The sequence below is a fragment of the Monodon monoceros genome, unplaced genomic scaffold, assembly GCF_005190385.1.
Source record: "Monodon monoceros isolate NGI ecotype Baffin Bay Population unplaced genomic scaffold, NGI_Narwhal_1 Super_Scaffold_7, whole genome shotgun sequence".
Lineage (NCBI taxonomy): Eukaryota > Metazoa > Chordata > Mammalia > Artiodactyla > Monodontidae > Monodon > Monodon monoceros.
The window spans coordinates 47,387,376-47,412,532 of NW_021703784.1; the positions used below are offsets into that span (position 1 = coordinate 47,387,376).

General features: G+C 39.9%; 1 protein-coding gene across 4 annotated transcripts in view; it reads left to right on the forward strand.

Annotated features, from left to right (window-relative positions):
* DLG2 (discs large MAGUK scaffold protein 2) overlaps positions 1 to 25,157 on the forward strand; it is a 2,046,181-nt gene that overhangs the window by 1,725,828 nt on the left and 295,196 nt on the right. For 3 of the 4 annotated variants that reach the window (XM_029208176.1, XM_029208177.1, XM_029208181.1), the window contains one exon: positions 9,968 to 10,070. In XM_029208176.1, the coding sequence (XP_029064009.1) occupies positions 9,968 to 10,070 (103 nt within the window). Of the gene's footprint in view, positions 1 to 773; positions 892 to 9,967; positions 10,071 to 25,157 lie in introns of those variants that run through there. The other variant, XM_029208178.1, reaches the window with a different exon arrangement.

Sequence of the window (25,157 nt, forward strand, 5' to 3'; positions counted from 1 at the left end):
GCTCTAGATACTACACCAGGTGCGCATTAAAGAATAATTGCGTAAGAGAGCTTCCATTTTGCCATAATTGACCTCACATGCACTCAGCTGAGTCTCTGATGAGGTATTAAATAATAACAAGATGCTAGAAATAACACTCATAAGAGCCATCCCAAAATGAAACAGACAGACTAGAAAAAGAGAGAGTTCCCTGTCACTGGAGGTATGCAAGTAGAAACAAATGGTCATTTGGTGGGAATGATAGGGAGGGAAAGGGAAGGGAATGAGGTCGTTTAACCTAGAAAAGGGAAAACCATCTTCAAATGTTAGATAGAGGACCATAGAAAAGAAGCAGTCCTAGAAAAGAAAAAATATTCTGTCAGCCCTCAGAGGGCAGAACCAGAACCAGGAAGTGGAAAGTACCAGGAAGATTTTTTAGATTCTACACAAAGAACTTTTTTTTTGATCACTAGAGCTGACCCCAAGTGGATTTTCCTGAAACACAGTGAGTTCTTCATCAGGTGAAGCCAGTGTCAAATCAGCTTGAATGACCATTTGCCTGGGATAATGTAGTGAGATTATTCACTCACTCACTTACTTATGCGGTCACTCCCCTCTTCAGGTATTACACACCTACAATCTACCAGGCACTATGCTAGAGACTCAAGCTCCAATAAAACAAGCTCCTATCTTTAGGAGCTCACAAGTAAGCACATTCCACAAGTCCATTCAGCCGCAACCTCTAGAGGAGAGCGGCCAAGGGGATGGAGTAGAAAAGCCCCCAAGCTCACCTCCTTTCATGAGCACACCAAAGTCACAGCAATCTGCAGAACAACCATCAGTGAAAAAGACTGAAACCTACCAGAAAAGACCTTCTACAGCTACAGATATGAAGAAACCACAACGAGACGGGTAGGAGCGCGGGGTGGGGGTGGGGGGGCGGAAACTGGTGATATAATCAAATCCCCTACCCCCCGGGGTAGGCAACCCAAAAGCTGGAGAATAATTATACTGCAGTTGTTCTTTCACAGGAGTGATAGTTCTGAGCCCCCCGTCAGGCTCCCCAGCCCAAGGGTCTGGCACCAGAAGGGTGAGCTCCCAGAGCATTTGGCTTTGAAGACCAGCGGGGCTTAATTGCAGGAGCCCCACAAGACTGGGGGAAATAGAGACTTCACTCTCAAAGGACGCACACAAAATCTCCCACGCGCCAGGAACAAGGGCAAAAGCAGTCATCTGATAGGAACTTGGGTCAGACCTACCTGCTGGTCTTGGAGAGTCTCCCGGAGAATCAGAAGGGCGGCTGCGGGGGGCCCCCGGGCAGCCATATTTGGGAGCGCATTCTCCCGCAGCGTCAGCCGCGGCGCCAGGTGGGACCCTCCCACTACCTCGTTAGCCCAAGATCTGGCCCCGCCCAACAGCCTGCAGGTGTTGGTGCTGGGACGCCTCAGGCCAAACAACTTATCAGAGCGGGGACACAGCCCCACCCATCAGCAGACAGGCTGCGTAAAGACTCAAAGGAGTCCACAGTTGCCTCTGGACGTGCCTCTAGACACAGCCTAGCCCACCAGAGAGTCAAGACCCTGTTCCAACCACCAGTGGACAGGCACTGGCCCCTCCTGCCAGGAAGCCTGCACAAGCCTCTAGACCCACCAGGGGGCAGACACCAGAAGCAGGAAAACCTCCACCTCACAACGCAGGCCAGATCCTACCCTGGGTCCAGCTGGGCCCTGGCCCTGCCCACTAGCAGGCCTACACAACCTTCCAGACACCTGGACCCCATACCCAACTGTGTCAGGAACCAGCCCCCCTCAACCAATGATCTGAAACGAGTTTGGGGATCCCTGGGCCCTGCAGCTGGACTCCAGGAACCAGCTCTGCCTGCCAGCAGTCCAGCACTAACCCCAGGATCTGGCGTCACTTGTGGGTGGGCAACAGCCCCAGAGTCTTTAGGACCCTGACTCCACCACCAGTGAGGCAGCACTAGCCCCAAGGCCCCCTAAGTTTCTGCAACCAGCCACCTTGTGACCAGGCCCCACTAAACAGCAGCCAGCAGCATACATACAAGGCAGGTCCTGGCAGCCAACCAGGCCTACCGGACCACCCACATAGCCTGCTGCAACAGAAGGACCCATGCAGCCTTCTTAGGGCTAGAGCATATAGCTCGGGTGACAAGAGGGGAGTGCACTGCTAGGATGCATAGGGTGCCTCCTACAGAGGGCCACTTCTCCAACCTACCACAGACATAAAAATACCAACAGCAACTTAGATAAAATGAGGCAAGAGAGGAGTATTCCAGACGAAAGGACAAGATAAAACCCCAGAAGAACTAAGTGAAGTGGAGATAGGCAATCAAGATGATCAAAGAACTCGGTAGGAAAATGGATGCACAGAGCAAGAAGTTAGTTTTTAACAGAGTTAGAAAATACAGAGAACAACCAAAGAGAGATGAAGAATACAATAACTGAAATGAAAAATATACTAGAAGGAATCAATAGTAGACTAAATGATTCAGAAGAATGGATCAGTGAGCTGGAAGACAGAGTAGTCGAAATCATGGCCACTGAACAGAAAAAAAAGAAAGAAAGAAAAAGGAATGAAAAGAAATGAAGACAGTTGAAGAGACCTCTGGGACAACATTAAGTACACTAATATTCACATTATAGGGGTTCCGAAAGGAGAAGAAACAGAGAAAGTGCCTGAGAAAATATCTGAAGAGATAACAGCTGAAAACCTCCCTAACCTGGGAAAGGAAACAGTCACCCAAGTCCAGGAAGCACAGAATGTCCCATACAGGATTAATCCAAAGACGAACACACCAAGACACACTGTAATCAAAATGACAAATATTAAAGATAAAAGAGAGACTACTAAAAGCAACAAGGGAAAAGCAACAAATAAGGGAATCCCCATAAGGTTATCAGCTGATTTTTCAGCAAACTCTGCAGGTCAGAAGGGAGTGGCATGATATATTTAAAGTGATGAAAGGGAAAAACCTACAGCCAAGAATACCCAGCAAGGCTCTATTCAGATTTGATGGAGAAATCAAAAGCTCTACAGACTGAGTCTTTGAGGACTAGAAGTTTTCCAGGTGAGGAAGAGATGAAAAGTTATGTTCTAAGTAGGGAAAAGAGCATGTGCAGAGATGCAGAAATGCCTGAATCAGAGAAATGAAAAAGGTCAACGTGGTGGGAGAACAATGTGGTTGAATCAGCTTAAAGGTATACATCATACATCGGGAGTTGAAGAGGGTCACAAAGGCTCTCTCCATTTCCAAAATTCTGATTCTGATATCATCCTTTCTATAATACTAAGAAATAGTCAAATATTTATGGAGAACATTGAATCATTTATTCAGGGACTCCCTGGAGCCCCAGGCCAGGGGCCTTAGTGGCTGAAATAGCAAATAGTTCTCATCTTTTAAAAACAAAAAGAAAATGTGTTGACTCTGGACATGGTCCTCCATTCACATTAGCATCTGAAAAAACCCTACAACTGATTGAATCAACTAGAAGTGCTAAATTTCTATCTATCAGCAACATGGTTGTGAAAAGGATGTTATAACAAATAGAATTTAATTTTTTCTATGATCTAATGACAGTTGTATATATAAGGAGATAGCAATAGATGGAATTTTCTAGCCTACTCAAAGCCTTTCACTTCAGCCCTATACCATCTGATCACCATAGGCTGGGCCATAATGTCTAAACCAGGTTGTTTGGGCTGTGGTAGAGTGGACCAGCCACACCCAGTTGTGTGCTGCAGCCTCAGGGAGCTTGAAAGTCAAGTTTCTCCTCAGAACTGGGTAGGTTATTAAAGGGAGAACAGTGGGAATTGGTAGTTAAGCGCTCAAGCGTTTTAGTTAGACTGTTTCAAATCCTTAACCTCTTCCAACTACTTAACTTTGAACAAGTTAGTGATTCTCTCGGAGCTCTGTTTTCTTTTTTTTTTTTAATAATGATAACTTTCTTTGTTATTATTTATTTTTATTTTTGGCTACGTTTGGTCTTCGTTGCTGCACGTGGGCTGTCTCTAGTTGTGGCGAGCTGGGGCTACTCTTCATTGCAGTGCATGGGCTTCTCATTGCGGTGGCTTCTCTTGTTGCGGAGCACAGGCTCTAGGCGGGCGGGCTTCAGTAGTTGTGGCTCATGGGCTCAGTAGTTGTGGCTCGTGGGCTCTAGAGCGCAGGCTCACTAGTTGTGGCACACAGGCTTAATTGCTCCGTGGCACGTGGGATCTTCCCAGCCCAGGGATAGAACCCGTGTTCCCTGCATTGACAGGCAGGTTCCCTGCACCACCAGGGAAGTCCTGAGCTCTGTTTTCTTATTTGTAAAGTCAGAAAAATAATCCCAGCCTCCTGAGAATTAAACAAGATAATGTATAAAAATCCCCTATAAATATGAGCATGCCTCATGCTGTTATCAATGATTATCATTGTTAATCTCAACAGTAACGAATGGTGTCCAATCTCCCAGTCCATGCTTTAAGAAGAGAAAATTAAAGCTGAAGTAGAAAAATAGAAATAATAAATATGTGAGGCTGTGTCATACTTGGTATTTTAAAATGTCATATTAATAATGTAAACTGTTTTTGAATGCCTCTGAAATGTTATTTGAGCAAAGATTACTGATAAAAAACTCAAACCTCAGAGATAGAAATAAGAATCAAAGTGACCTTGAAAAGTTTGAAAGACTGGAGAAAAGCATATCTGCTAAAACCTGGAGGAAAATCAACAGGGCCACGGACAATGTAGTATTGTTCAGGATAACAGCAGCATCAAATGTGGAGACCCATGTAGAATTGGGTCCAAGATGAGCAAGATTTGATTAATACTGGCCCAGTGGAAAACAAACACACATAATAGGGCACATCTACTACAGTGGAAAGAAGCCTGGGCTGGGCAAAAGAAACTCTGGGCTGGTGCTAACCCTGTGCTAACTCTGATATTACTTTGGGCAGGTCCATTCCCCTATGGAAACCATCTCTAATGTGTAAGCACTAGATGAGCAGCTCTTCCAGTGCTGAAATTGTTCCTAAAAAAGAAAAAAAAAAAAAAGGAAGAAAAGAAAACCATGAAGTAACCCATACATTATATTCGGTATTCGTTAATTTCCATTAGATTTTATTTCATCAATTATAATCATAGCTCTTTGAAGAAATACTCACAGCATAATAGATATCATTTCCTGAATGCCTATTTGCACCAGGCTCCGTGTTAAGGGCTTTACACTTATTGTCTCATCTATTTCATGCAACAGCCCTGATAGGCAGGTAGATATTATACCCATTTTACAGGTAAGGAAGCTGAGGTTTGAAGAAGTTAAATGACTTTCCCAAGTTACTTAGGTATAAGTGATGGACTCAGGGTTCAAATCTAGTTCTCTCTGACTCCAAATCTTTTGTTCCTTCCCACTTTTTCATGGCCCCTTAGTGCACTGAGAAAAATTCAGAGGATGGTTAAAATATTGAAAGACGTAGAAGTCTGACGCTATAAAGGAAAGGTCCAAGAAAGGGTGTGTTTACCTGGTTCTCACATCAAACACCAAAATATATTCCAGTACAACAAAGATTAAATGGCTAAAAATTAAACCAGGGTTGTACTAGAAGAAAGCATGGGTAATTCCTTTAGTATGTATCAGAGAAGGGAATATGTAATACAAAACTCAAAAGCTAAAAAGAAAAAAAGTGACTATATAAAACATTTTAAACTTCTGTATGGCAAGAAATAACATACAAAAAAAAATAACATACAAAGGAAAAGTTTAAATACTTTAAATACAATAATAAAAAATACAAATACCAAACTAGTAAGAATATTTGCAATAGTTATCTGAGATGAAGAACCAATATTCTTAATATGCAGATAAATTTTTAAAAGAGCAAACTACCCAAACCAAAAAAAAAGAAAAAAAGGCAAAATAAGTGAACAGGCGTTTTATATAAAAACAAATTTAAATATCCAACAAACATATAAAAAGCTGTTAAACCTCATAATTGAAAAATGCAAAATTTAAAACTATAATTGTCTACCTATCAGAACGGCCAAGGTCAAATATTAAGGTATGAGCAATTTTTACAAGAGTGTGAGGAAGTAGCCAATCATATTATTTGTGGGAGTATAAATTAATGCTACATTTTTGGAAGCAACTTGGCAATAGCTACCAAAATTTAACACTCATACCCTTTATCCAACAGCTTACTGTTAGATGATATTTATTATAAAATTGTTTGTAATAGCAAAATACCAAAATAAGCTAAGCGCCCATCAACTGTGCCCTGGTAAAATAGCTTTACATTGACTAATAGAACCTTCCATGGCTATTAAAAAAAATAAGATAATGTATAAGAATATGTGAATGAAGAAAGCTCTCGGGATTAAGAGAAAAAAACTACTATGTATAAAATAGATAAGCAGCAAGGATATATTGTACAGCACAGGCAAATATAGCCATTATTTTGTAATAACTTTAAATGGAGTATGATCTATGAAAATATTGAATCTCTGTGCAGTACGCTGAAACTAATATAACATTGTAAATCAACTATACTTCAATAAAAAAAGAATGCTCTCTGAGATGTGTTAGTAAATGGAAGAAAATCAAAGTTAAAGCAATATTTAAAATATTATCTTTTTGTGTAAAATTTTTAAATTATTTATAATTTTATAAACTTGCTTATATTCATAACAGAAATAATTGGTAGTATATACAAGGAGCCATTAACACGGTTACCTTTGGAGAGAATAATTAGAGGTAGGGGAAGCCTTTTATTTTTATACCGTTTTGTATGGCTTTGATTTTCACATATGTGCATTATGTACATTCAGTTGTCCCTCAGTTGTCCCCAGGGACAACCCACACACACACCCAACAGATATCAAAATCCACAGATACTCATGTCCCTTATATAAAATGGTGTAGTATTTGCAAATAATCTATTCATATCCTTCCATATACTTTAAATCATCTCTAGGTTACTTATAATACTTAATACATTGTAAATGCTATGTAAATAGTTGCCAGGTATGTAGCAACTTCAAGTTGTGCTTTTTGGAACTTCCTGGAAATTTTTTTGAATATTTTCAATCCGAGGTTGGCTGAATTTGCCAATACAGAACCTGCAGATATAAAGGGCTGACTGTATATTAATTATATTTTTTATATCAATACATTATCTGGGCAATGAGATTATGGCCTGTTTTTGTTCTCTTCATTATTAGTTTCTGTTTGTTCAGGAAATAAATATTTTTTAAAGTACAATGGCAAACTAAAGGAAACATAATGCTGGGGCTTCCCTGGTGGCGCAGTGGTCGAGAGTCCGCCTGCCAATGCACGGGACACGGGTTCATGCCCCTGTCCGGGAAGATCCCACATGCCGCGGAGCAGCTAGGCCCGTGAGCCATGTATGTGCTGACAGAATAATATATTCAATATATTCATATCCGGAGCCTGTGCTCCGCAACGGGAGAGGTCACAACAGTGAGAGGCCCACGTACCACAAAAAAAAGAAAAAGAAAAAAGAAACATAATGCATATACTTTTTAACTTAAGAAGTGTATGTCCAGGGAATTTATCCTTCAGAAACACCTTCATAAGAATATTTTTTAATAAATTTATTTATTTTTGGCTGCGTTGGGTCTTTGCTGCTGTGCATGGGCTTTCTCTAGTTGCGGCGAGCGGGGGTTACTCTTTGTTGGGGTGCGCAGGCTTCTCATCGTAGTGGCGTCTCTTTTTGCGGAACACGGCGGGCTCTAGGCGCGCGGGCTTCGGTAGTTGCGGCATGCAGCCTCAGTAGTTGTGGCACACGGGCTTAGTTGCTCCGTGGTATGTGGTATCTTTCTGGGCCAGGGCTCGAACCCGTGTCCCCTGCATTGGCAGGTGGTTTCTTAACCACTGCGCCACCAGGGAAGTCCCCATAAGTATTTTTAATAGTAAGAAGCTAGACACAGCCTCGACCTCATCAGAAGGGATCCTACAGAAAAAATACTGGTACATCCATACCATGGGATACTAGGCTCCTGTTAAATGTTTGAATGATATGAGCTGAATTGGATGATGACCACAGTAGATTGTTAAATGAAAAGCTAAACAAAAACAAGCTATACAACTATATATATGATATGATCTTATCTGTTTAAAGAAAAAGTCAATAATATATTAAAATATAAAATAGAGAGAAACAAATCGCGATAAAGCGACCTGCTTGCACCTGCACATAGCAGATTTCTAAAAAGCATACACTAGAAACTGCTAATGGTGGTTACTCCTGGGAGTGAAGATGGTGAGGGGACTTTTTACTTTTCTTTTTACACCTTTCTGAAACATAAGAATTAATTACCATGATCACATATTATTTTTTAATAAAAAGTTAAGTCTAATTGTTTGACAAAAGAAGAGGTCTTTCGGCCCATGACGTTTGTGCATTCAGCTTCCTGTAGGCAGAAACCTAGATCAAATTACTTTTCCTGTCTCTTCTGGCTCTCTGAGTCATACTTCTGACTCATCGACACCTAGACAGTCTCTGAAATGACTGTCATTTAATAAGGATTAAATCTGGGATTTTATAGTTCAAAGAGGTTTTAGACTCAAAGAGCCTAACAGTCCCTTCTAACTGAGGCAGGAGAGAACTGAGGCTCAGAGAGGTGATATGACCGTCACTCAGCTAGTAAGGAGTGGCCCAGCCAGACCCAGGTTCACTCTGGACTTCCCAGTGTTACCGTGTAATCAAAGCTCTCAGTAAACATAGAAAGCCAATCAATGCTTTCACCAGAATAGAAAGCCATGAAATTAGTAAAGTGAATAATGAGACTTTAACAAAGTTATTATGAGAGGACCAGCTTGTGGGATTAAAGATTACAGATGTTCCAGGCCTGACAGGGAAAACTCAGTGGCAACCCCCATCCACCACTCAATATCGTTGTCAAAGAAGACTGATGAGAAGCGAAATAAGATTCTATATATTATGTGTAGATAAGCTGATCAGTTCTTTTATTCTTTTTCAAGTTCCATAGCCATCTTCCCTGGAAGTGAAAGGAAACAGAATTCAGATATCAGCTGTGTCGTTTGGAAAACTGGACTCTGTGTGTTCAGTTGAAACTGAAACAAAGCTTCTTAGAGGCTTGTCTTGTTCACCTTTGTTCCCCATCCACCATCCCTCTCCTGGGCACGCACAGAGCCCTGTCACTGGAAAGCACTTAGTAATTACATTGTGTTGGTTTAGACTGAATTGATTTGAGAAAGATTTTAGCTTTTCGTCTCATTAAATTTGACTTCAGGGTGATTTTTCCTTCTCGGCAGAGTTTTGTGCTTATTTTTTAGATGCTCTGTTTCTCTTTTGGCAAGGGCCCCAAAATGGGAGTTAGCAAGAGCAACATAAACTCCTGGCATTCTCTATTTCATTTTGTCACAGTTCATTCTGGAATTGTACATAAGAAATGAGGCAGTCAAATTAATTTTGGTAACAAGGCTCAGGGCTGTCTAACCAAGCTCAGGATGACAGGACCAGGCATATGACCAAAGAGAGGGATTTGGCGGGCAGCCAGCCCCATTCCATACAGTCTCCCCAGAATCTCATATGAATATATTATTCTGTCAGCACATACTTGTCTACATACATTACATGTGTCTTTCTTTATTATCCTGTTTTCCTTCTAATTTTGAAGGCTCCTATCTAACCCAGAAATCTAGGAAACTCATAGAAGCATATTAAATGCACACACACTAAAATCTTACTGGACATGGGTAGACAAAACTTTCAACCCATTCAGACCATGGCACAAACGTCCGAGGTGAAATTTCATGTTTCTGCTAACTAAAGTTATCAAGAGCATGAAATCTGATAGGTTAACACTCAAATGCCTGGGTAGGACATGAAGGGTTTTGAGGCAGGTAACATAATCTTAGCCTTTCAGTTTTGGGAAACTTTTTCCCTCTGTCTATCAGAATAATATGCCTTATGAAATACCAAAATTCTCCGGCTTCCTCTCTTTCAGGTGAATGGCATTGACCTTCGAGGAGCATCCCATGAACAGGCTGCTGCAGCGCTAAAGGGGGCTGGACAGACGGTGACGATTATAGCACAATACCAGCCTGAAGGTCAGTGAGAACTCAAACTTACAATGTTCTGATGTGTTTCTGTGTGAATGGGTGCCTGCATTTCTGATCACCGGTATTAACCAGTCACCACCAACAAGATTTTTTGAAACAATCTATGGTGAAAAATTTGTGGTTTATGTCCAAAGAACATGAGACTTTGTTACCCTTAATTCCAAGGAAAACATCCAATAGTTAGAAAGGCCTGTTTGAAAATATGAATTTAAACAAATAACAAGTAGCATCAGCTTGATTTCATTTATATTCTTGTCTGGTATACACCTTTGCTCAGCAATGGATACTATAAAAGCAATTAAGATTTAGGAAGCAAGGGGGAGAGATCTCATCTACAGAAATAGACCGTGATCAGTAGACCATAGTCTCTCCTTATGGCATTGACTTACTCTTATTAACACTAAAGTGGTTTTTGGATGTCCTTGATGTGGAATTTTTATTTTATTTTATTTTTGCCTCTTCTGCCACACTATCCCTTGTTTGGAATACATCACTGTAAACCCTGAGACTTGGTGAGATGTCATAAGTTGAATTAGCCAATTGAGATTTGATGAGATATTCTAAATTAGATTAGCCAAACCTGCTTTTTGATTGGTTTCAACATCTGTTTCTGTGATCAGAATGAGGATCAGTGAGACAACTGGGATGTTACCTACTGTGGAATTGAGTTCTTAGCAAATTTATATATATAAATTGCTCTTTTGTTAAAGAAATGTAGTTATGTATATCACTGTGGACTAGACTTTACAAAAAAAAAAAAGAAGAATATGGTTCTGTCTTCAGGAAATGTAGTTCATTGTTTTTGGTCTGCATGGCTAGCAGAGAGGAGAATTTAACAGATGAATATGAAAGTACAAGGGACCTTCAAGGAAGAGCCTTTGTGCATCCACATGCATAAAGAGCTTCTTTGGCCTTTTCAAATGATTCTTTCTTAGCAACATTTGGTCTATTGATGTTTGGAAAATTGAGGTTTGTGTCTTTCCTGTGACATCTTAGGTTTTACCATTAACGGTGGCCAACCACATGTTTTACGAGAGAATAAAGAAAACATTCTGCCATTATGTGTTTTGGTATGTCACTTTCACTTTGCCTGACTTTAGAATTAGAATTTGCAATTAAGTTATACCAAAAAAAAAAAGTATTAATTGCTTTCTTCTATTGACCTAGCCCAGATATGGCCAGAGAGCCATCTGGGAAGAGGGGATTTGTGTTTGTCAAAGATGGACGATGACAGCACCAAGGAACCATGCTCTTCCCAGACAGTTTTGACAAGTCTTTCTATTTCTTAAAAATTAGTAGATATGTCTTCTAATAGGAATAAACAGCTCCAAAGTACCCATTGTAAAACAGAAAATGAAAAAGATCTGGGTTAACACAATTTGATGAACAAATTCTACTTCATATAGAGTAAGAACTTGTTCATGGGATTCTTCCATTTTATTGATAGCTGTTATCTTTGGGTCTCAAACTCTATGCCCTACACCATAATCTGATGCAAGGCATAAATATCGCTGACTGTTTTCCCATTTCTGAAAACTTTCATCTCAAACAATTCTGGAGACTGATAATATGGTCAGAACCATAGTTATACCAATTAGAAGCTCTTGATAGTGAAGACAGTCATTCAAATAACCTTGAACAGAATGATTACAAGCTTTAAAAGTTACAATAAAGGACAAGCATGTCCTAGTTCTATCAGCATAAATCTTCATCTTAAGCTTCCTTACAGCTTTGTTTCCTTTAAGCAATATACTCACTTTGGATACTATGCTGTACTTTATCAAGATGCCTGTTCAAAGCATGTCTTATAAATCAAATAAATTGATGTTTAAAGTGCTTCTAAAGATACCTGCAAATAACAACAACAAGCTTAGTATTTCAAAATGCCAAAGTACAAATCAGACTCACGGAATGACTTCCCCATTTTAATAGCCTAACTGCATTCTAATTTGTCATGGCTTTAAATCAGTTGGAAATGTGGTAATGCAACATCAAGCAATCATTCTTCTCCCTTTGCAAAGGGAGAAGAATTTAACTATTCCTAATTTAACTTAATTTAGCTTAATATAGCTTAATTTAACTATTGTTTGAAATGGAAAACTGATTGGATTGTTGTTTAGGTCATTTAGGGACATGTAAATTATATGACATATTTAAGAAATAATGATCAATTTGCCTTTAAAATAACAAGTTAAAAGAAGAGTATACCATAAGATTCCATTAGGAAATTCTCACCAAGTCCCCTTAATTTGCACCAGTATTGTGAGGTATCCATGCTAAGACAAATTTTACTGACATCTCTTGTAACACGGTCAAGAACCAGGCTTTCTGCAAAAATGTTTTTCACTTACATTCAAATACTTTTATCAGGAATATTCTAGATGCCTTGCTCAATATTACTAGATATTCAGAAAATTCCACTTTTACCCCTATCCCAGGTCTTTGTCTTTAAGGAATTTTTTATCTCCTTCAGGAAAAGAGACTTAGATACATTTAATAGAGATCAATTCCTGATGACATATAACCAAAATTGTATGATAATGGCACCATCTCTAAGAATTATGGAATGTCAGAGAAGGAATAAACCTGCGGGAGGCAGAACAGTACAAGAGTACTTCATGGAAATGGGAAAATGCAACCAGACTTTGAAAAATGGGTGAGAATTCTATTCCAGAGAGCAGGGAGAAAGAACATCTTGATAAGCTACGTAAGATCGTGAGTTTCAAGCGAGCAGACACCAAAACCTATGTTTTGTTCACTGATAAATTTATCTTCAGTGTTGTACATATAACTGGTATTTCTTAAAAAGTTGTTGAACTAATGAAGAAAAGTTTACCATTCTTCAGTACTTGATTTTCCACTTGACAGTAATTGAATGTTGAAGGGATTCATTTTTACTACTTGCACTTTTTCATTTTTGCTTCAAAGCAGAAAATAAGTGGTAAATAAGTGTATATTGCAAAATACAAAACCGTTTCCAACTGTATTTTTCATAGTACTTAGCACATTTTTTGAAATAATGATAAATAATTTATAATTATCATAATATAACAATAAGTGTCTCCCTTGGCAAGTTTCACTGCACAGGGTAAGGCCAAAGTTGTTATACTCACTTCTGCCTAAAATGAACTTGGCCCCAGTTGTCTGAATTACCCTATCCATCATCAGTCTTATTCAATGCCTAGTTCTAGGTGGCAGAATTGAAGCCAAATTTAGAGTCACATACAAACAAATGTTTTTTTCTCCTGGTGTGATTGTGATTCATTTTTACCGTCATTTTTTATCCAATGTGCGTCACATGCTTACTTTGAAGTTAACATGTATTACATTAATAATAGAAAGAAAATAATAATGTTATTTTCTTTCTTTTTTTAAGAAAAGGATCATGTACCTGATACTTCAGAATAAATTCTACTTAAGCAATATGAGAAATTAATTCTTGTAAAAATTTCAATTACCTATATTCAATTAGTGAAATTACTCCAACATTACTTGGAAAAAAGGAAACATAATGCCCGCCCACCTCTGCTACACACACACACACACACATATATATACCCATTTCCTTACCCCTCCCAGTCATCTTCCTCATTGCTTTCAGAATTACCATTCTAGAAGATATCACCCCAAGATCCCTGTACACAAACTCCTTGCTTTTCACAGTATGGTCCCAGCCAAACTCCATGCTCCTTCCTGCTACCACCACCCACCAGCATCATCCTTTTTCACTATGGCTGTGCTTCACAGGACTGCTCCCTGCCCCTGCCCTTCGTCCTGAGCTGCCATGTTTCTGGGCCTTTGCTTATGTGGGTTCCTCTGCCTGGAATTCCCTTCTCTCCCTTTCCACTAGTAGTATTCCTGCTCATCTTGAAGGCCCTCAGATGCCAATTCCACTACAAAGTCATCTTTAATCTGCTGATTCAATGTTGATTGATTCTTTCTCTGAGCTCCCTAGACCTATATTCAGACACCTGGTGTGTCCCTTGTCGTGATTTGCACATTCCTCCACTTAGGTAAACTTCTAAAGGGCAAGGACCCTTCTACCACTCATTTTATCTCCCATGTTAATGTGCTCAATATGAACTTGACTATGCTTTATTAAAGAGATATCAAATGTGTCTCCCCTTGTTTTAGAAGTACAATATAATATTTTTAGTGTGTTGGCAAATATTAATAGTAGATGTTTAAGAAATATTTGCTGAGTGAATATTAAATGAGTGCCCTGGCGTTTTGATATTAGATGCAGAAATGGTAAATGAATCCCTATATTGGACATTTGGTGTTGATGCTCTTTTTAGGTGGTGCCATTTTTGCTGTTGTTGTTACAAAACCTTTAGCAACCCTAGTAGGTAAACTCCCTTTCTCCTGCATTGCAGAAAATCTACAGCTCTTGCTCTGTAATATAGAACAAAGAAAAGACTATTAAAGGTCTCACATTTCATTTTTTAAAGATCTGTAACTCAACTTTAACATCTTTGATGAATAAAAAAGGCATTGATTACAACCTAATTATACATTTGTCAAACAGTGTCTAACACAGCATTCCCCTGGGTCAGATTGGGGCAAATCTTTACAGCATTTGTTGTCTTCTCACTAATACAATAGCACCTATATTTAGTGTGAGGTTACTGCCTGAGGTTGAAATAACAAACCATCAGATATTCACTAGGAGAATCAAGTGAACAGTATAAGTTGGATAGAGCACAAAATGGAGACAATTAATTGCCAAGCTGTCCCCATGAAAGCCACCAATATCCCCTGGCCTTTAATCTGGCTACTCAGGGCACTGCTGGGGACATTGCAAGGGCTTCAGAAGGGCCTGCAAGTAGGAAGGAGAAAGTCGATGTTGGTCCCCATCAGCAAGCAGGGACCTGAGTAGACCGTGGAGGGGCCTGATTTCCTCCACCTTTTATTCTTTAAAAGAATACTTGAGTTCCTAAAGGAAAATCCCAAAGGACAGAGTTGATTGTTGCCTGGAGACTCATAAGTGTGGTCTGGTTTATGGAATGGAACTGTGGCAGAGTGGCCATGTTCATTCAATTAATAGTTTTTTTGCTGAACATTTACTATGCCTCAGTCAACATTCTAGGAAAATGATAAAACAGCAAACCAAAGAGCCCCTCTCAAATAAATATAAAATTTGTCAAATGGTGATAAGTAGTATAAATAAATAGGAAGAAGAATAAAGGTGATAGTGACAGAGAAATATACGGTGGGTAGGGAAGGTCTTGCTAATAAGGTGGTATTTCAGCAGAGACTTAAAAGAAGTGATGGAATGAGCCATGTAGGAAACTGGGGGAAGAGATGACTTACTCTAGAGTCTTGGTCTGCCGAGGGTGGTCGGTGAACCAGCAGCATAGATAGCAACTGAGAACTTGTTAGAAAGGCACAATCTTGAACCCCAACCCAGGCTAACTAAATCAGAATCTGCATTTTATCGAGATCCACAGGTTATTTGTACATACATTAAAGTTTGAGAAGCACTGCTCTAGAATACTTAGGGACCCTGCAAAAATTGCCATTTGACACTATTGGGTGGGACTCCCTCTACCTGGAGTACTGGGCAAAGTCACATGAGGCTATATCACAAGGTTTGATTTCTGACATGTGTCACTCAATGGTTAGTCATAACTCAGTGGTTTTACTAGGAACAGATCAAGCTGCAGGGGGTCTAAGAAGTTCACGTGTCATTCACCTCTACTTTACCTATCCCTCCCCTCTAAATACAGATTATCAAGCTAATTCATAAATCTTGCTAGAACTCCTCAGCTAGTGACACAGTGAACCTATTCAGGCTTCATTCTCTTTCATTATGGCCTCTCCTGCAAGTGAGTTAAAGAAACTAGAGTCTGTCACACAGAGTGAAGTAAGTCAGAAAGAGAAAGACAAATACCGTATGCTAACACATATATATGGAAGTTAAGAAAAAGAAATGTCATGAAGAACCTAGGGGTAAGACAGGAATAAAGACACAGACCTACTAGAGAATGGACTTGAGGATATGGGGAGGGGGAAGGGTAAGCTGTGACAAAGCGAGAGAGTGGCATGGACATATATACACTACCAAACGTAAAATAGATAGCTAGTGGGAAGTAGTCGCATAGCACAGGGAGATCAGCTCGGTGCTTTGTGACTGCCTAGAGGGGTGGGATAGGGAGGGTGCGAGGGAGGGAGACGCAAGAGGGAAGAGATATGGGAACATATGTATAACTGATTCACTTTGTTATAAAGCAGAAACTAACACACCCTTGTAAAGCAATTATACTCCCATAAAGATGTAAAAAAAAGAAGCAGTGAGTTGGGATGAAGTAAGATTGAACCCCATCCTAATGGATGGCTCTGTGAATCAAAAAAAAGTCATTCAGCCATCACTATAAATTTTATTTGAGTAACTTACTATATTTTAAAGCAGAAATTAATTTAAATAATCTTTTTTACTTCTTTTAAATTGTGTAGCTAATTCAGGGGGGAAAGAGTATATATTCTTTTTAGCGTGAAGTGAAACTCTGATCTTCAGAGTAACCACTCTGAATTAAGTTTTCGAGCTGAAACCAGAGCTGGAGACCAAGGTGCATTTCTCTATAGAGTAAAAGATACAATGAAAGCTTGAAATTAATATGCAACTTAACCTTGGAAGAATATTGACACCTTCTGAAAGTTCTCGGAAAGGAGAGTATTTACAACATCCAAGAAACCTACTTGCAATGCAAGCTATATTTCTTTATTTAAATCAATGTCTGCATAGATTTATGCATACGAATGAGCAGCTGTGGCATGTTGAAATATTTTCTCAGTACAAATAACTGCATCTTAAATGCCCAGGCAAGATTCATAAAGTCCAGCTGTGGGTCTTGATCGGAAATTGCATCAGCATCATCAGGAAACATTTAAGATGAGCACTGGAGTGGAAAGTACTGGGCAGGACTCTGGACTTCGACGAGACCAGTATTTTAATGCCAACTCTAACTCTAACTGTGTGACCTTGTGGTAGTTATTCATCTTTATGAGTCTCAGTTTTCTTACCTACAAAAAGGAAAGGTTAGAATGGGTAAGGTATTATCAGAATAACCCTTCAGTTATTAAATTCTAGATAAAAAACATGACCCTTGACCTCAGGTGGTATAGAAGCATAAATTCCATTACTTGAAAGTTTTGTCACTAACATAACATCCTTTTTCTTTGCATTTTTTTGCATGATTTAAGAAGAAGTGAATGAACAATCTAGTTAACTTGATGCATTCTGTGTGGTTTAACCAGAATCATTGAGAAATAGAAATTAAGAGTTGGAGGAATCCTTTTAATACCATCTTGTCCAGCTTCTTCATTTCACAGGTGGGGGAGCTGAAGCTCAGTCAGCCTCTAGATAGGAAAGCAGTGCAATATCTTAAAAGTTGTCATAGCTACTAAAGTTGAGCAGCTAATAAATTTCTTAATCCTTTTAATTTGCTATAATAGCTCATGAGAGCAGATGGCTTAAATAGCCCAAGGAATCATCCAATAATATTGTTCTGATCAAAAGGACATTAAGGAGTTAAAAAGAAATTCTCATGGCATCTCAGGGCTTTCTCATGTACAAAACTTCACTTTCCTTTCTAGCTTACTGTTGTTAATTGCTGTTGTTCATGTGTCAGAGTTAAATGATATATATGAGAGCTCTAAAAGTATGAACAATTATTGTTAATTTTAACAACCTACCAATCTGGATATATTGATAGTTCAATAAACAGTTCAAATATATTATGATTTTCCTCTTCCTCATCCTAAATTCTTCCTGTAGAACCCTTTATTCACCCATCCATCCACTCGTCCATCCATCATCAATCAGTTCATCCTCAGTGATGTCTATATTGCCACATATCAGATTTCTCCAAATATGTTGCATTAGATCTGTTTTAATTAATCTAGTTGGTATATTCTAATTTTTACCAAAATATTAGGAAGGGAACAAATAAAACTTCATATGACTCTAGAATTTGTACTGCTTAGCCATGTCTTTCTCTACAACTCTCTCTCTCACATACATACACCTCCACCAGCAGATACTGCCTCCTCCTGCAACTAGAAATCTCCCAGGATGTCTCCTCAGTGCTTCCTTTTCCTAGCCTTCTCCCAGTTGCTTTTGTTTTCTCCTCAGCCTCCATCTAACACATAGCACTATAAAATATGACCAAAAGGATGATTCCTGCAAATAGAGTGTACAGATTCATTGAGAGCTTCCTTCCAGATACTTTAATGATGAATGATGCTGCATCCCTCTCTCCGTGCCCACACCCCATTTTGGACCTAGAAAAATGTAATGACTACAAAGGGAGGTACCATTTCCTGACTCTTAGAAAACTCTCTTGACCTCATTATCTATCCTGGGAATACAACATCCCAAGCTCATATCAAAGGGATTAAAAATATTTACAAAGGTAATTATAAGTCATGCCTCCTCCCACTGTATCATCCCTCTTCCCATCTCCATAGCAACTCTCATTCCATAATTAAATATATTGATCTTTGTGTATTTCATCTATATATTAAGTTTATATTATTTGGGGGATATCTTGGTATCCAGTAACATAAAGCATTCACTCCTTAGTACTGAAAGAGGCTAAGTAAAACCTCGTGCTAGAGATATTTTGGTAACCAAGAACATTTCTTGGATCCTTACTTGTCTTTAGCAACATCCAGATCAAATACATGGAAATAAAGAGTCTTAGTTCTATTCTTGAGTATACAAGGATCGCAAAGTGAACACAAATCCTTGTTAGATAACCCTCCCATTTGATACGAAATTTCAGGATGTTAGATAACTGTCTCTACAGAGACAAAAAGAAGAATATAAACCAAGACAGATTTAAAATACCTACTAACTTAACACCATATTCTGGGTTCCCATCTAGTTTATCCCTGCATCTGTTTGCTTATCCCCCTATTTAAGCCAATCCTCAAATGTAAAAATACATCTCCTTTCCCTGACTCTGCAGCGAATGCTTTATTGACCGTGTTTTAAGCCACATCACTTTTCTGAACATTGATTCCCTTGTTTGTTAATTAAGATGGTTAGAGAGATTTATTTATTTGTTTGTTTGTTTATTTATTTTTGGCTGTGTTGGGTCTTCGTTGCTGCGTGAGGGCTTTCTCTAGTTGTGGTGAGCGGGGGCTACTCTTCGTTGTGGCGTGCGGGCTTCTCAGTGCGGTGGCTTCTCTTTGCAGAGCACAGGCTCTAGGTGCGCAGGCTCAGTAGTTGTGGCGCACAGGCTCAGTTGCTACACAGGTTCAGTTGCTCTGCGGCATGTGGGATCTTCCCGGACCAGGGATTGAATCCGTGTCCTCTGCACTGGCAAGCGGATTCTTAACCACTGAGCCACCAGGGAAGTCCCTAGAGAGATTATTTTTAAGGCTCTTTCCAGCTGACATTCTGTGAAATTTAGTTTACTGTGTCTTCTAATTAAAGCTTGTCATCAAACAATAATAATCACAAGCAGGTAATTTCTAAATGTTCTCTTTTTATTCCACACATTTTAAAACATGGAAATTCTGCTTTCACCCACTTGTGGGAAGGGGAAAGCTCTATATCTGTGGAAATTTTCTCTTTCTGTGTTTAATAGGATTTGAACCCTGCAATAATAGTTTTAAATGTAATTCAAGTGGAAGCACTTATTGCTTGTGGGGGCTTTCAAGATTAACAACTTACTGTACATCGTCTCTTTGTTTATAGACCCACTGTAACCTAAATCTTATCCATTTAATAAATTAAATTGTAATTACCAAGCTTACAAGTAGATTTATTGAGGCTGAAAGAAAGCAATATGAAAAAATCAATTTCAAGAAATCAAGTGCACAGAAAACTGAAATAGGACAATATCTTAAATTCTCAGAATCACAAGTAGTAGCAATTTCAGGATGGAAAAACCAAGCCTAGGAAATATAAAGTATACATCTTTAATGTGCTTTATAATACGATTCCTGGTAGACTCTTTGACTAAGTCTATAAAAAGCAAAAGTATCCAAATTGTACTTTGGTTCAAGATAGTCTACTCTTATTCCCTCTTTCCGTTTCCTCATATTCATGTTCCCACTGCCAAGGATAATTTGCTTTCTTAGTAAAGAGCCACTGATGCATTACAAAAATTAAGGAGTAACAGAACAGATAAGAGGAGGGAAATTTAGACACAGACACACACAGAGAGAACACTATGTGACTAAGGCAGAGACTGGAGTGATGTATCTACAAGCCAAAGAATGCCAAGGACCGGGGGCAACCACCAGAATCTAGGAGAGGGGCATGGAACAAATTTTCCCTCTGAAACTTCAGAAGGAACCAACCTTTCTAACACCTTGATTTTGGATTTCTGGACTCCAGAACTACAACTGAGTCAAAGACCAACACCAGAAGAACTAGAACAATGAAACATACTACAACCTAAAAATGAAGCTGATCATCAAACAGAAAAACGAGAGATTAAACGTCAGCTCACGAGAAAGCTCAGTCAAAGGCCAACTGTGGCTGAACTACTTGCCAGGAAGATTCTGAGGTTTAATGAATACGTGGGGGTAACAGAGGCTCATGATTATGACCAGCAAGCTGACAAACCTTGGGCCAAACTGACCCCTGCTGACAAGGCCGCCATCAGAAAAGAGTTAAATGAATTTAAATGCTCAGAGATGGAAGTTCATGAGGAGAGCAAACATTTTACACATTACCGCCGTCCATGATGCTGAAGTTTGAGAGAGGATCTAAACAACCCCCTAAGACAGGGCTGCTTCGCTGCTTCCGTCTCCAGAGCGACATGGAGGGAACTTCAGCACTTCTCAGCGCAGCCAGAATTGAGTCCTCTGGGATATAGTTCTGGGGTGAACAGCACTTCTAGGAATGTAGCATTTCACTGGAATGGATTCTCATGTGCTGCCTTAGGCAAAACTGAACACTTTTTGTCAGTGCTTTTGAACCTTTTAATATTGCAGCATACCTGAGGGCTCTTCCCTCACCAGCCACCAATGTTCTGAGTGACTTGCAGGTTCCAAGTTTTATGGGCTGTACCTCACCCTCACCCAAGATGACTGCCTGTGCTGAGGCACAGTTTGCACCATTAGCCTTACCTGCCCTGTCCTGTTGTGAGACCCACCTGTGTAGGCGTTAAATTCTAACCATCACATCCAGTTGGTGATGGGGGAAACCTTCTGGAGGCCCCCAACCTTCTGGAAAAAAGGGGCCCCCACCTCCAGGGGAAGCTTTCATACCACACTGGCATGTCAGCTGAAAGCATTGCACTATACCTCTGGTAACACAGCAGCACGGTCCTCTTCAGGCAGTCCAGCCCAAGAGAAGCTCAGGATCTGACATGTTCTTCCTTTTGGCACAAGTCATTCTGACGTTTATTTGTAAAAATAAAAGAAAGAAATCTTGAAGAAATGTTGGGAACATATGTTTTTCCTATCTGTTCAACAATCTGAGCTGCAACCAGATTCCAAGTTGGGAAAATGAGACAGCATATATATTTTCTATATATAAAAAGAAAACCAAAAAAAGGCCTTTACACTGAGGCTAACTTGGCAGAAAACTGACTCATGGCTTAACTTGTATAGGCTATTGTACTTTCGTTGTACCAAATGTACTCTAAGTCATTCTAACCAAGAGATGTATTCTCCCGCATAAAGCAGAGTTGCAGCAACTCTGTGGGAGCACTTGTGTGCTGTCAGCCCCCCCACTTCCAGCCAGAGTCACAGCAACGTCCTGTGGATGTGGAGCGCTAGATGGAAAAAGATCTTTGGAGAAGCAGTTAGGAGGGGCAAGGTCATGACCCACTGCTCCTCTTTTCCTCAGTACCGTTTGCCTTCTCCTGCCGTGCTCTTTGCCTTAACTCCCAACACTGATCTTCTGCTGACCCTCTCTGGGAGCTTCCACTTCACTCACCCCTCCTCTTTCACTGTAGCCAGTGCAGCTGGTGCCTGGGCATTCACTCAGGCCCCACTCCTTTCTGTATGTATAATATATATTAATATGATTTCCTAAAACCGAAGATTCAGTCGCTTTCTTTGAATTTTTATTGAAAACCATACAGCCAAAAAAAAAAAAAACCATACAGCCTTACTATTTCCCTCTAATTCCTATACATTCTAAATGGAAGGGAAAAAATAGTTTCTACTTAACTGATGAATGTGGCTTTTTCTCTTTAATGTTCAGAAAATTGTGGCTATTTTATATATTTCTTCTGATTTCCTCTGCAGTCCCTGTTGTTCTGTACGTGATCTTTCAGAAGATTTTTCTCTTTTCCTCCTTTCATGCCCATGTACGGTTTGCTGAACAACCAGAACAATCAGGTTAAAGCAAAGCTAAAGTGACCTTAAAAGGTAGTGTCTTCCCTCCATATGGGGAATAGGGAGGTATTTGGATTTCTCAGTAAATGTCAAGTGCTTTATGACTGTGGAGATACACTGGGCCCACATCTCCTTCAAGACCATTAACATTTAATATGACCGAGGGAAAATAAGTGACAATTCTACAAATTTGTTAGAAGTTTGTATATAAGGTGGCCACACATTAAGGGTTAACTTCTTCTAACCTTTCTATCTTGTTGGTTTGGAAATTATTTGGCTTATGCCAGCATCCTCTGTGGCTTCAGATGACATTTTTCAACCCCCTTTCACCGCCTTCCTTTCCCTTAATGTGCCAAGCTTGAAACAGGATTTGATTTCCCGAGCTACTTGTCTGCTTTCTATGTGCCACCAAGGAATCTAGTTCATCTTTCATCTCATTCATGTTCTTCTGAAACAAGATACTTTGGGAGTCAAGTCTTTTCAGGTGTTTATATAAATGTATATATAAAGTGGATTTTGTGTTCTCTTTCCATGTAAGTAACAATTCACAATCATAATGTAATTGTACTTCAAGATGCTTCCCTGACGTACAGAATCTCCTTGTAAAATAAATAATTGCATAGTCTATCAGTCTTCTATCAATATTAATTATTAATGTATTTTAGAATTAAAAAAACAAATTATACTAAACAAAAAAAAAAAGGAATATGGGCTTCCCTGGTGGCGCAGTGGTTGAGAGTCTGCCTGCCGATGCAGGGACGCCGGTTCGTGCCCCGGTCCGGGAAGATTCCACATGCCGCGGAGCGGCTGGGCCCGTGAGCCATGGCCGCTGAGCCTGCGCGTCCGGAGCCTGTGCTCTGCAACGGGAGAGGCCACAACAGTAAGAGGCCCATGTACCGCAAAAAAAAAAAAAGGAATAACAGAACAAAAATTCATTCATTCAATTTTTATTCAGCTAATGTTTATTAAATGCTTCTGATGAGTGACGCAGTGCCCTCGACATTAGAGCTAGAAAGATGAGCAAAAGAGATATGGACATTTCCCTAATGTACCTACAGTCAGGCAAGTAAAATCACACTATACAAGCTAAGGTGAGAACTCTAGAAAAAGAAACTTGGATCTAGACTCTTAGAGTCTAGAAACTCAAGTATACCCTTAGAGTACACTAAACCAGATCAAACCCAAACAAACAAAAAACTCGACAGAGGGTTAAGAAGACATCCCCCCAAATAATATTTTCTTTACTCTGAAGGGTGAGTAGGCATTAATTTGTCAAGACAGAGCAGAGAAAGGAGTTGTAAGGAAGAGGAGGGAAAGGTGTGCAAAGTCACCTCTGGAGGAGAGAGGATGGTGATATGGAAGGACTGAAAGCAAACAGGAAAAGGTGGGAGAAACACTGCGCCTAGGATGTTGGAAGCGGGAAGCAGAGGCAGATCACCCAGGACTGTGTTAAGTATTTGGTTCTTTCTCCTGAAAGCAACAGTTTTGAAAGGTTTCAGGCTGTAGGCTGGCAGAATCAGATTTGCTTTTCAAAAAGATGGATCTGGGGCTTCCCTGATGGCACAGTGGTTGAGAGTCCGCCTGCCGATGCAGGGGACACGGGTTCGTGCCCCGGTCCTGGAAGATCCCACGTGCCGCGGAGCGCCTAGGCCCGTGAGCCGTGGCCGCTGAGCCTGCGCGTCCGGAGCCTGTGCTCGGCAATGGGAGAGGCCACAGCGGTGAGAGGCCCGCGTACCGCAAAAAAAAAAAAAAAAGATGGATCTGGCTGCTGAATAGAAACAGGCTAGAGAGCTCCAAAGGGGCTAGGGAAGGACTGGCTGAAAAGCATTCATCAAGGGGGTGGGATCAGTGTAGTGGCAGAATAGAAGTAGACAGACTCAGGGGGGAAAGTAGGTGACAAAACCAATTGACATACATGTGGGCTTATTAAAATGCATAAATTCATCCGTTTTATTAAAGTATGGCAAAGAATTTTGACTAGTTACAAAACAAATATACCCCTCAAGGAAAAGCATATTTTATTCACTGTTGTATCCCTGGTCCCTAGCACAGTGCCTAGGTCATAGTAGGCATTTAATAAATGTGGACCAAATGAAAAAATAAATGAATAATGCCAATGAATTAATGTATCTATTTTACAGAAACTCTCTGTTCACTTTTTAATTTTAACTAAAGCATAAGGAACTATTGATGAGAAAAAATGGAAGAGAGAGAGAAAGGGAGATGATTGCAAGAAAGAATAATTAAGACTAGCCTATATGGAGCACTCACTGTGTGCATGATGACACTCTGAAAGCTTCTAAATACTTTAACAATTCTAAATATGTTAACTTATTTACACTTCTCAAGAACCTATGACATAGTTTCTATTGCTTTGCCCATTTGCTCATTTACAACTGAGGAAACTGAGACTCAGAAAACATAAGTGGTTCTCCCAAGGTCAGACAACTAACGAGTAGAGTAAAACCAGAACTCAGTCTTAGTCTGAAAGACTCCAGAACAACCAGCACAACCACTGCACTAGACTGCTTCTCATAGAAGAGAGGAAAAGGAACCAGATTCACATGGTGATAAGAGGGTTGGAGAGAAAAATGGGAAGGGATGTAAAGGATATGGAGAATCCGAAGAAGGAAAGATGCCAAATACCCAGAGAGAGAAAGGAGAGAGGAAGAGAGGGGACAAAAATGAGCCGGATGGGGAAACAGAGATGGGAATGTTCTGGTTAGGGAGGGCCAGAGGCAGGTGGGATTGTGGAGTCTAGAACTAGAC